We start from the raw sequence: 12,299 nt of genomic DNA on the forward strand, positions 1-12,299 counted from the left end.
TGTGGTATGCGGGCCTCCCTCTGCTGCGGCCTCTCCCGTTGCGGAGCACAGGCTCCGGACGCGCAGGCCCAGCGGCCGTGGCTCACGGGCCCAGCCGCTCCGCGGCATGTGGGATCCTCCCAGACCGGGGCGCGAACCCGGTTCCCCCGCATCGGCAGGCGGACGCGCAACCACTGCGCCACCAGGGAAGCCCTGTTATATGTTCTTAAGGGTAAAATACTGTCACAGCAAGGTGACTTGAAGATCAGCTTGGGGGTTGTAGGTTTTCTTCTTCTTTTCTGTCTTTTAAAAATTGTTTTCCTTAGCAGCAGCAGGTACCATTTTGTCTAATGAAATCTCATACAGAATCGTATTGTAGGAAATAAATAGAAGTGCAGCTTCTCTGAATGGAAGTGAAAGTTTAGTTCTGAAACCCTGCCTGTTGGCCTTGTTCTCCCCTTGTTGGTCCCTGAGGCCAAGAGAGGGTAAATTATTCAGGATTATATAATGGTTTAACTAGGAAACATGGTAAAAAGCGTCTAATGCAGAGGTTCTCACCTTTTTTTCTGCTCCATATCATGGAGGCTTTCCCTTCCCCCCATAAACAAAGGAAAGAAAGCAAGCCTAATGAGAATCACACGTCTAGTCAAGCCTTCCCTTTTAGATGATGGATCTGAGGCCCTGAGGGAGGAAGTGACCATACCACAGCAGCGCTGTGCTGGGAGCACGTGGGTTGGGGAACCCAGCCCACTGCTGCTTCTCTGTACAGCGCTACCTTAGACTCTAGCTCAGGTCAGAGCATGGTGCAGCTATTCTTTATTAATTTCTGATTCAGAGCTGTAAGTCATATTAAGATCTGTTCAGTGGTTACTGTTTACCTGTTTAAATATTGAAGTTGCTAGAAAGAGCAATGTGATTGGAAATTGGTACACCAGATACGATTCCAAATCACTGATTTGAACTTTTGGCTCCAAATGTGTAAATAAATTTGCTGTACGGGACACCCCCTAGTGGCCAAATTTCACAACCGCATTTCATTGCGTACACTCCTACTTAATTAAGAATCAGTCCCTTAATGAGACACTATTAGTGATGATGGTTAACCTCATGTATATAACAATGATTTTTTTTTAAAGGTTGAGAATCACTGATCTAAGTATTTCTTAAAATATACTTTTTTCCCCAGCTGATTTTCAATAAATTGTCTTTTGGTTCTAGATAGGATTATTAACCCTGACTATGAAGTTTCATCTGCTTAGATTTTTCAGGGAATCAATTGTTGGAAGAAAAAAATGTATGTTATGTAGACTTTGTTCACATAATTAATGTGAAGCCAAATCATAAAGCATCAAGAGTATAGTGATAAAGTTGCAGCAAAGGATAATTTTCTGCTGATGGCCTTCTTCTTAGATACTTCCATTATTAATAGTCTATTATGTAACTGATATGACCATTCAATCAACATTATTTCTGATGCCAACTAGAGGGCCTGGCTATGAACTAGGTTGTTTTCTTTTTTTTTTAGAAGTCAGGCCTGTTACAAATTTTTGTTTTCTTTCTTTTTTAAAAAAAATAAATTTTATTTATTTATTTATTTATTTTTTGGCTGTGTTGGGTCTTCATTGCTGCACGTGGGCTTTCTCTAGTTGTGGCGAGCGGGGGCTACTCTTCATCGCAGTGCACGGGCTTCTTACTGTAGTGGCTTCTCTTGTTGCGGCGCATGGGCTCTAGGCGCGCAGGCTTCAGTAGTTGTGGCGCACGGGCTCAGTAGTTGTGGCTCGTGGGCTCTAGAGCGCAGGCTCAGTAGTTGTGGCGCACAGGCTTAGCTGCTCTGCAGCATGTGGGATCTTCCCGGACCAGGGCTCAAACCCGTGTCCCCTGCGTTGGCAGGCAGGTTCTTAACCACTGTGCCACCAGGGAAGCCCTTTTCTTATTTTTTATCTTTATTGTTTTTAGCAGTTGCAGACCTGCAAAGGATGTTCCCCACTCCTCCTTCTTTGGAACAGCACCCTGCATTTTCTCCTGTGATGAATTATAAAGATGGAATCAGTTCAGAGACAGTGACAGCGTTAGGCATGATGGAGAGCCCTATGGTCAGTATGGTTTCAACACAGCTTACTGAATTCAAAATGGAAGTGGAAGACGGGTTAGGAAGTCCCAAGCCAGAGGAAATAAAGGTAATTGCCAATATAGTAGTTATACAAAGGCAGGGTGGTTTGAAAGCAGATTTTTATACAACTTCTTTAAAATAGTATTGTCTGTATGCCATGTATACATAAGTTCCTAAGAGTTCTCTGAATTCGGTCATGAGGTAATTATAGTGTCTTTTGATTAATTTAAAATTTTGGCTTTAGCAGTTTTCTGTTGATCAGATAAAAGAGAAGTATTAAATTACAGTGATTTTTGTTGCTATTATCGTGTGTCCTAAAGTTGTTTACCAGCATTATCACCAGCCCCACTTTGTTGTCACAGGACTTTTCATATGTGCACAAAGTTCCAACTTTTCAACCTTTTGTGGGATCCTCCATGTTTGCTCCACTGAAGATGTTGCCGAGCCAATGCCTGCTACCTCTGAAGATTCCTGATGCCTGTCTGTTTCGGCCTTCGTGGGCAATCCCTCCTAAAATTGAACAACTGCCCATGCCACCTGCAGCCACTTTCATTAGAGATGGCTACAAGTATGTGCTGGGATTGTGTCGAATTATCTGCTGTATTTAATATGATTTTTTTTTTAACATCTTTACTGGAATATAATTGCTTTACAATGGTGTGTTAGTTTCTGCTTTATAACAAAGTGAATCAGCTATACGTGTACATATATCCCCATATCTCCTCCCTCTTGCGTCTCCCTACCATCCTCCCTATCCCACCCCTCTAGGTGGACATAAAGCACCGAGCTGATCTCCCTGTGCTATGCGGCTGCTTCCCACTAGCTATCTGTTTTACATTTGGTAGTGTATATATGTCCATGCCTCTCTGTCACTTCGTCCCAGCTTACCCTTCCCCCTCCCCGTGTCCTCAAGTCCATTCTCTGTGTCTGTGTCTTTATTCCTGTCCTGCCCCAAGTTCTTCAGGACCTTTTTTTTTTTTTTAGATTCCATATATATGTGTTAACATACAGTATTTGTTTTTCTCTTTCTGACTTCACTTCAATCTGTATGACAGACTCTAGGTCCATCCACCTCACTACAAATAACTCAATTTCTCTTCTTTATATGGCTGAGTCAATTTCGTTTCTTTTTATGCCTGAGTAATATTCCATTGTATATATGTGCCACATCTTCTTTTCTGTTTGTTTTTTTGTTTTGTTTTAATAGTTCTGTAGTGATCTTCTTTTTAAAAATTATTTATTTATTTTTAACATCTTATCCTTGCGCAGGGGCCATGCTAGTCTTCTCCGTATCGTTCCAATTTTAGTATATGTGCTGCTGAAGCGAGCACTGTGCCACATCTTCTTTATCCATTCAGCTGTCGATGGACACTTAGGTTGCTTCCTGATTTTTATCTTACCTAAATATTTACTTTAAATGATGACAGCATTTCATTTGAAACTTTCCTTTATTGGCCATTCATGTTTTTGTGCATATTATTTGCTGTTGAAAATATATGTTGAAAATTTTCTAAACTAAATTTCATATACATGGAAAAATTAAGGTTATTTGTATAGAGAACCATGATGTTCATGGTCATTCAATGTCAAATCAGTGTCTATCACAGAATCAAACGTTAGTTGGAGTGGGTAATATTTTTAGGGTGATGGTGGTAAGTACTTTGTTTTACATAATTTGATGATTTCAAATGTGTTTACTTAAGGCACTTTAAAATGAAGTATTCACATGATAATTTCTCTGTTACTGACCCCATGTCATGTAAGAAAGCAGCAACAGAATGGTGCTATGATACGGGGGAAGGAAAAGGAAGTGTTTATTGTAGCTTGGACATGTTTCATACTGTCGCCAAAAAAGTTCTTACTGCAACAGTGTAGAATCAGTTTCCCCTTTGAGTGATAATTTCTTTTCTTTTTTTTTTTTTTTTTTTTTTTTTTTTTGTTACGCGGGCCTCTCACTCGCCGTGGAGCACAGGCTCCGGACTCGCAGGCTCAGCGGCCATGGCTCACGGGCCCAGCCGCTCTGCGGCATGTGGGATCCTCCCGGACCGGGGCACAAACCCACGTCCCCTGCATCAGCAGGCGGACTCCCAACCACTGCGCCACCAGGGAAGCCCTGAGTGATAATTTCTTAATCAAATAATTTAAATTCCATAAAATAAAAGGCCACAAACTCAAATTTCTATCAGGACCAGGTAAGCAACATGTGGATGAAATGGACTGGGCAGAGCGGAAGACTTGGCACTGCTGATGCGCGGAGGTGGTTGCGAGGGGCAGTGGGAGTGGGCGGGGTCAGAGATGAACTGCTGAGAGTGCCCCCCCCCCCCCAAAGGGACTGCGTGTTTTGTTTTGTTCTGTTCTGTTTTTGCTATTCAAGTACAGGGAATTGGAGACCTGGAATTAAATGTATGAATGTATTTCCTTTTTAAAAATGTTGACAGTTGCGAATTCCCTGGTGGTCCAGTGGTTAGGACTCAGTGCTTTCACTGCCTAGGGCACGGGTTCAATCCCTGGTCGGGAAACTAAGATCCTGCAAGCCGTGCGGCAAGGCACACCCCCCACCCCGGCAAAAAAAAGTGTTGACAGTTAATCCAGAGTTACATTCTAGGAGCTAAGAAAAATTTATGATCCAGGTCCAGTCTGTGGGCTACTTCTTTGTGACCTCATATAAAAATCATCTTGATGAAATCAAGTTTAATTTTATAAACAGGCTTTATGCTTGTGTATATAAAGTCTGTATGGGAATGAAAAAGTGTGGCAGAGAAGTGGTTTAAAAGAACCATAGACTTGGGGAAGTACAGCTATAGAGTCATAGGGCTCAGATTCCTGCCTTTTTTGTTTAGTCTCTGTATGGCCTTAAATGACCATTTTACTGGCTCTTCCCTTCTTTAAAATGGGGTTATCTTGCCCTACTTCCCACATAAGATTTTTTTCTGAGAACTCTGAGTACTTCCACAACCACCAGCAGTGTGAAAGCATGTGTTCAAAAGCACCCTAGATGGGAGGGGCCTGGCTAGTTCTCTGCTGCTGTTCTCCAGTTGTGCCCTCGCTTATTTAATCTGAGACTGGTCCAGCACAGCTAGAGTGACGAGCACACCAGGAGTTAGCAGGCCATTCGCAAGTAGTGCAATAGCTTCTGAACCCATTCCACAGCTTAATCTCCTACACACACAAGCTTCTCAAACAGTGACATGCAACTCTTTGCTGTATGATGGTTTCAATAACAAATAATTTAGATCATTGTTTAGATCTATCAAATCTATCATTTGCCACCCCATAGATTCTTGGTATTCTAAACTGGTGCTGTTAATAGAACTGTCTCTGATGAAATAAGTGTTTGTATCTGTACCTTCCAGTGCAGCATCCACTACCCTTAAGTTGTAGCTGTGCACCATTTGAACTGTGGCTAGTTGAGATCAAGACTGACTTTTTATTTTTATTTAAGTTGATTTAAATTCATCACATGGGGGTAATGACTACCTTACTTACTGGACAGGACAGTTCTAGCCTATGGGAAATCCTCCTGCTGTGGTCTCCATCGCCCTGGACCTCCGCTTTATCACAGAGCACACCAGCACTCACTTGATGCCTGTCATACTTGCTATGAGCTAACTTTTCTTCCTCTTTTTCACTGTTGCGTATGCAGCATCTAGCATAGGGTTGGTACTCAGTTCATTTTTATTGAATGGGAAAAGTCAGGTTACTGTACAAGATAAACCATTTTTACTGCCTCGGGAGGAATTTAATTATTTAGGTTTTCAGTTAATCGTCATAGTTCCTTTTGTGATCTGAACTGCATAATAATTTGGGGGTTTTGTTGAACAGAAAAATTTAAAGGAGTCCAATTAGAGTAAAGATCATTATTACACACTTATTATTTTGGTCTCTGAGATAGCAATGATTGCTGATCAAGGTTTCTGGGTCATTTGTTATCTGTACTCAAAGATACCACTGTGCCTCAGATTTAACAGTTCATTGCAGTGACTGATTTGGATTTTCACGTTGATAAGTTAGGCATAGCTGATTAAAAATCATAAGAAAATGATTTGAAGAGCCATTACTTTATGACATTCTTCTTTCAAATTGTAAGTGAATGAATATGTACTTTATTGGAGGAACATTAGTTTAAGCACAGTATTAACAGATTTCAGAAGAATCTTAAGTATTTAAAAAATCTGTTTCTTTTGATACTTTCTAACTGGAAAGAATAATCCTGCGCTGTTATACATGTACATCTAAGAATATATATCAAGAAAATTTTATTACAATAATAAAATAGCAGAACATTGCAGACACTGTTTTGTTTTCCATGTGGCTATTCCAAAAAGAAGTCGCTGCTTATGAGAAAATAGGTAGCACAGTGTGATCAATCTCCGGGAGCTAAAAATAATTGTGCTATATTATGCATGACATATTGAAAAATTAAAAAATGAATGAATTGCCTTCCACCCTACAGAAATCTGTTAGAAGTTTGGAAACTGTGATGCAATATATATACTTCTGGGCAGCTACCTAACTAATACTAAGTCCTTTTAGCAGCATGTGAAGTATTTGTATTAATTGTAATATAGTACTGGCCAGTGGGTTTCCTAAAATAGAATTCCCTCATGGTCACTCATTACTATAAAAATGCTAGCCTAGATAGGACTACATTTTGGAAATTAGAAAAATGTTAAATTTTCATGTGCATTTGATTATAACTACTTTAGAATCATATGTAGATTATAGCCTCAGAGAACAAGTACACTGGCAGAATTTCAATTTCAAAAAATGACAAAAATGTAATTGCAAATTAGATGGAAATTTCATCCTATGGTCTTCTAGCTACTTTGGCATCTGAACTCAAGTGTTCCAGTTCTATTTAGTAGTTATAGTTTTTCAAAACTACATTGCCCAAATCCAGCATCATGTTTTCTTGTAAAAATAGTTACAGTTCCCTCAAAAGATTAAGATGAGGCTTAATAGAAAACTGAATAAACCAAGTGATAGCGTGCATAAATAACAAATGCACAGGCCAGGTTGGGGTGATTATGTGTGTATTCCAGCACCTGTGACCTGCCTCCCGTTCTCACTTGGTGCTGTCTCTTTGTTGCAGTAATGTGCCTAGTGTCGGGAGCCTAGCAGATCCAGATTATCTGAACACACCACAGATGAACACCCCGGTGACACTGAACAGCGCTGCCCCAGCCAGCAACAGTGGAGCAGGAGTTTTGCCATCTCCAGCAACCCCTCGCTTCTCTGTCCCCACACCACGAACCCCCAGGACCCCAAGAACTCCCAGAGGAGGGGGCACTGCCAGTGGTCAAGGGTCTGTTAAATATGACAGCACCGATCAGGGGTCACCAGCCTCTACCCCCTCTACCACACGGCCTCTTAATTCTGTGGAGCCTGCCACCATGCAGCCAATTCCTGAAGCTCACAGTCTCTATGTGACTCTGATTCTTTCTGATTCCGTGATGAATATCTTTAAAGACAGAAACTTTGACAGCTGTTGCATCTGTGCCTGCAACATGAACATCAAAGGGGCGGATGTTGGGCTTTACATCCCCGATTCTTCCAATGAGGACCAGTACCGCTGTACCTGTGGGTTTAGTGCGATCATGAATCGCAAACTTGGTTACAATTCGGGACTCTTCCTGGAAGATGAGTTGGATATTTTTGGGAAGAATTCTGATATTGGTCAGGCTGCTGAAAGGCGCTTAATGATGTGTCAGACCACCTTCCTTCCGCAGATGGAAGGAGCCAGAAAATCCCAGGAGCCACCGATAAGCCTTCTCCTCCTCCTGCAGAATCAACATACACAACCTTTTGCTTCACTGAGTTTCCTGGACTACATTTCCTGTAACAGTCGCCAAACTCTTCCCTGTGTGAGCTGGAGTTACGACCGGGTGCAAGCAGATAATAATGATTACTGGACGGAATGCTTTAATGCCTTGGAGCAGGGGCGGCAGTATGTGGATAATCCCACAGGTGGCAAAGTGGATGAAGCTCTGGTGAGAAGTGCCACTGTGCACTCTTGGCCTCATAGCAATGGTAGGTTTCCCAGAATATAAATTTGCTTTGAAAATTGTCTTGGTGTGATGATAACTTGCAAACTTTCTTTACTTTGTTATATGACAAAATTTTAAATTTCATTTATTAAAAAATAGACATAACTAAAGTGAGAGCTATCTTGATATCACCCTAAAGTTAAGAACGGGGAGATGTTTTATATTGAAACACATTTGGAGAAGAGTAATTATTTTGTGGAAAAAATGTTGTCTAGATTATACAAACTGATAATTTGCATACCCTTTCATGTTTAAGTCTACGCATTCTTCTGGATCAAGTTTCCATGATACTTCTTCCAGGAAGCCTTCTATCTATTTACCAGAGTATTTTCTCTTTCCTCTGATTTCCCAGTATTTTGTGTCTCTGGTAACAGTGATCACATTTTACTTTGCATTGTGGTTACTGGGGCATGTCACTGTCTTAAAAACTCCAGTTGATAAACGTCTTTGGAGTTGGGCTCTAAGAGTGCTGAGTGCCTTGCTGTTCCCTTTCCTGATTGATTCACTATCTATGCTATGATGTGTCCTGGGGGGATAAAATGGTGAATGAAAGAGACAAGGTACCTGCCCTCAGGGACTTTCTAATCTATTTTGGAAAATGGATAAGCCTTCTCCTCCATCCTCCAATTAAATAAGCATATTATTACAAACCATTATAAGTGATGAAAGCACGGGATGTCAGGGTACACTTTCTTGAAGAAGTAGTAACATTTGAGATCCCAACGATGAGTACAGGTTAACTGGGTGATGAGGGAGGGAGCGGGGAGTCATGTTCCAGGCAGAGGAGGGGTGAGTGCAAGGGCCCAGAGTTATCTAGAGCGTGGGGCCCCCAGAGAACTCAGAGAACCCTAGAGACCAGCCGCGCTAGCTTGTCAAGAGCCTTTTGAGACATGCTGGGCACTGGGTCTTCATCCGAAGAGTCTTAAGTCAATGATGGGTTTTACGAAGAGACATCAGATTTGTGTAGTTAGGAAAAAAATGTACTCTGACTATAACGTGGGCTGTGGATTAGAAAATGGCGAGAATGGATTTGAGGAGACTGAGAAGTTCCTGCAGTAGATGAAATAAGAAACAGTAGCTTGGCTTAGTGTCCTAGCAAAGGAGATGGAAAAGAAGTGGAAACATTCAAGAGATGTTTGGGAAGGATTATTGCAGGACTTGGAAATGGGTTGGATTTGGGGGATCAGGGAGAGTGAGATACTCAGGAAGACACCCAGGTTTGTGACATGTATACCTGGACAGACAGTGGTATCTATCAAAGACAAGTGTACTGGGAGCTTCCCTGGTGGCACATTGGTTAAGAATCTGCCTGCCAATGCAGGGGACACTGGTTCGATCCCTGGTCCGGGAAGATCCCACATGCTGCGGAGCAACTAGGCCCATGCGCCACGACTGCTGAGCCTGCGCTCTAGAGCCCGCGAGCCTAGAGCCTGTGCTCCGCAACAAGAGAAGCCACCACAATGAGAAGCCCGCGCACCGCAACAAAGGGCAGCCCCTGCTTGCCACAACTAGAGAAAGCCCGCACACAGCAACAAAGACCCAACGCAGCCATAAATAAATACATAAATAAAATTATTATTATTTTTTTTTTTAAAAAAGATGAGTGTACTGGAGGAATATCAGGTCTGGGGAGAAAGGTCATAAATTGAGTTTTGGAAGTTTTAAAGATTTCTCTTGGGATGTCCAGGTAGAGGTGTCAAGTAGACACTTGGGACTTCATGACCTGGAGCTCAGGGGAAAGGGAGTATATGGCACATAGATGATAACCCAAGTCAGGGGCGCAGAGGAGGAGGAGAGCTCACTGGGGAGGAGGACTATATGGAAAGAGAGGAGGGCCTGGGACAGAGCTTTACTGAGTTCTGCCATGTAACCAAGTTCCATGAATGAGAGCGTGGTCAACAGGCATTCAGATTCAGCCAAGCTTTTAAGATAAGGATTAAACCAGTCTTTTGACCATGGTAAGAGCTGTTTCTGTAGACCAGTGGGAGCAGAGGCCAAGCTGGAGGAGTCTATGTGTGAAAGAAACATGGACGCTGCTTCAGAATAGTCATCAGTCTCGCAGGGGAGAAGGTTATATAAGCAAGGAGACTTCTTGGAGGTGGAGACTCCTGAGGAAGTATTTCAAGGGTTATACTCATTTTTATAACTGCTTAGGTTTAAGTAGAGTGCCTTATACTTAGCAGGCCTTTAATTAATGTCTGCTGCATGAATTTATGAATTAAAGTCTTTCCCCTAAAGAATTGTGGGTGATTATCTTAGGTGGTTTCTTTTACTAGACAGTGGCCTTCAGGTAGAAAATCAGTGTGTGTGGGTGGATCAGTAGTGGCATGTTTGGATATGAAGAATAGCACATTTTATTGTAGGTGAGTTGTGGGTTCCAAATTCAGATGCTTAAAAGTACCAGACAGATAATGTAAATGAATGATGTGGAGAGCCAGGTTTGCAAAAGGCAATGACCTAAATTGTGTCCTTTCACAACATACTTTCTATTTTGTATGCACAGGAATAGAGTTCACAAAGAAATACTTCTACTTTTTTCTCTAACCTGTGGTTCTCTTGGTCTGTCATTTTCCTACTTCTGATAGAGCCATGGGTACAAGAGGTACTTTACTTTTTTCTTTCCTATAAGAAGAAAAGAAGCACAGGCTTGAAGATCAAGGTGATAAATGCTGCTTCAGTCTCAGGCCAGCTGGGGTGGGGGGAGGCACGGGGGGAGCGTCAAGAACTGTCTGAAGGGGACAGCTACTCCTTGGCTCCAACAAGTGGTGGTCATCCAGGAATATGATGGTCTCAGCCCCAGGGCTGTCAGGCAGTTTTCCAGTTTTTCAAGAGAAGCTGGAAATCCAGATTTGCATATGAAATATCCTGAGAAATTCGTTCCAGATTGAAAAACAAAAACTCTGTGCCATCAAGTTGCAGCCTGTGTTTGATGTGGGGACACATCTAAAAATGTCTTAAGACCCCTTAAGCACCCTGTGTTTCAGATTTAGTTGGTAAATAAATCACAGATTTCCATCCATGCCACTTTCCTAATCAGCTAGAAAAGTAAGAGGAAGGAAAGGTCTTTAGGAACCCAGCTGTGCAGATTCATAGCTGACCATCTCCAGCTTAAGTAGTCTTTTCTTCAGATCTTTTTGAGAATTTGACGAGCATTATGGACCTTCTCCCTTGGGGTAAAATACACCTATGCTCATGCGTGCATGTGCAGTTTGGGGTAGAGTTTCAGAGGTTTTTCAGATTCTAGGTTAAGAAACCCTCTTGCTAGCAGGAAGAACATATGTTCTGAAACCATGAATCTCCTACCTTCCTCTCTGTACAGATGAATTTCAGGCCTGTCGTTGCCTCTGCCCTGTTTTCATGTGCCTCTGCCTGTGTAGAAGGTCATCTTTCTCTTTATGCATTTTCTATTTTGTGAAAATACTTTCATTAAGAGCAGTTTTTAAAGTTTGTAAAAGCTTTAAGTTCCTTTTTCCCACTCATCATATAATCAAAACATGGATATTTGTAAATAAAAGTAATTGAGAAACTAAAAGCAGGAAACAATAATTAGGAAATTTTTGCCGTTCTCTTTTCTTAAGAACAACCTTGGAAACAAGTCTGTATGATTTTTAAAAGTCAGGCCTATCTACCTTTCCCCTTTTAGGCAATCCTATAGTTAACCTCTTTTATATAGAGTAAACTATTTTCCCTTTTATTATTTCCAATAATAAATAATAAACTGTCTTCTACTTTAGAAGATTGTCTTTCCTCTTGACTCCCAAGTCGGGTATTTTAGAATATACTATAAGTAGACCCTGCTGCCAGTGATGTCTCTGTCGTGGAGTATAACTGAGGTCCACAATGATGGCAAGAAGAGGAGTGTGCCAGCCCCCCTTTATGATTCCCGTTCCTTTTCATTTCATTTCTCTTCCAGTGCTGGACATCAGCATGCTCTCCTCCCAAGATGTGGTCCGTATGCTGTTGTCCCTGCAGCCCTTTCTCCAAGATGCCATCCAGAAGAAGCGCACGGGCAGGACCTGGGAGAATATCCAGCACGTGCAGGGACCACTCACCTGGCAGCAGTTCCACAAAATGGCAGGACGGGGAACCTACGGTAGAATCTTTCCCCTGTTTAAATTCCTTCAGATTTTTGTTCTATGAAAAGCAGCTTTAGTTACTGTCAA

At 41.8% G+C, this 12,299-nt stretch overlaps 1 protein-coding gene and 1 non-coding gene across 2 annotated transcripts in view; one reads left to right on the plus strand and one right to left on the minus strand.

Annotated features, from left to right (window-relative positions):
- Window positions 1-12,299, plus strand: part of MED13L (mediator complex subunit 13L) — a 265,530-nt gene that overhangs the window by 228,270 nt on the left and 24,961 nt on the right. The window contains 4 exon segments of the mRNA XM_028480228.2: window positions 1,936-2,156; window positions 2,452-2,657; window positions 7,182-8,119; window positions 12,050-12,229. Of these exon segments, the coding sequence (XP_028336029.1) occupies window positions 1,936-2,156; window positions 2,452-2,657; window positions 7,182-8,119; window positions 12,050-12,229 (1,545 nt within the window).
- On the minus strand, window positions 3,318-3,420 carry LOC112064135 (U6 spliceosomal RNA). Its single transcript, XR_002891387.1, has one exon. It is a non-coding gene; the product is annotated as a U6 spliceosomal RNA (small nuclear RNA).

The sequence above is a fragment of the Physeter macrocephalus genome, chromosome 19 (genome assembly GCF_002837175.3).
Source record: "Physeter macrocephalus isolate SW-GA chromosome 19, ASM283717v5, whole genome shotgun sequence".
In the NCBI taxonomy this organism is placed as follows: domain Eukaryota; kingdom Metazoa; phylum Chordata; class Mammalia; order Artiodactyla; family Physeteridae; genus Physeter; species Physeter macrocephalus.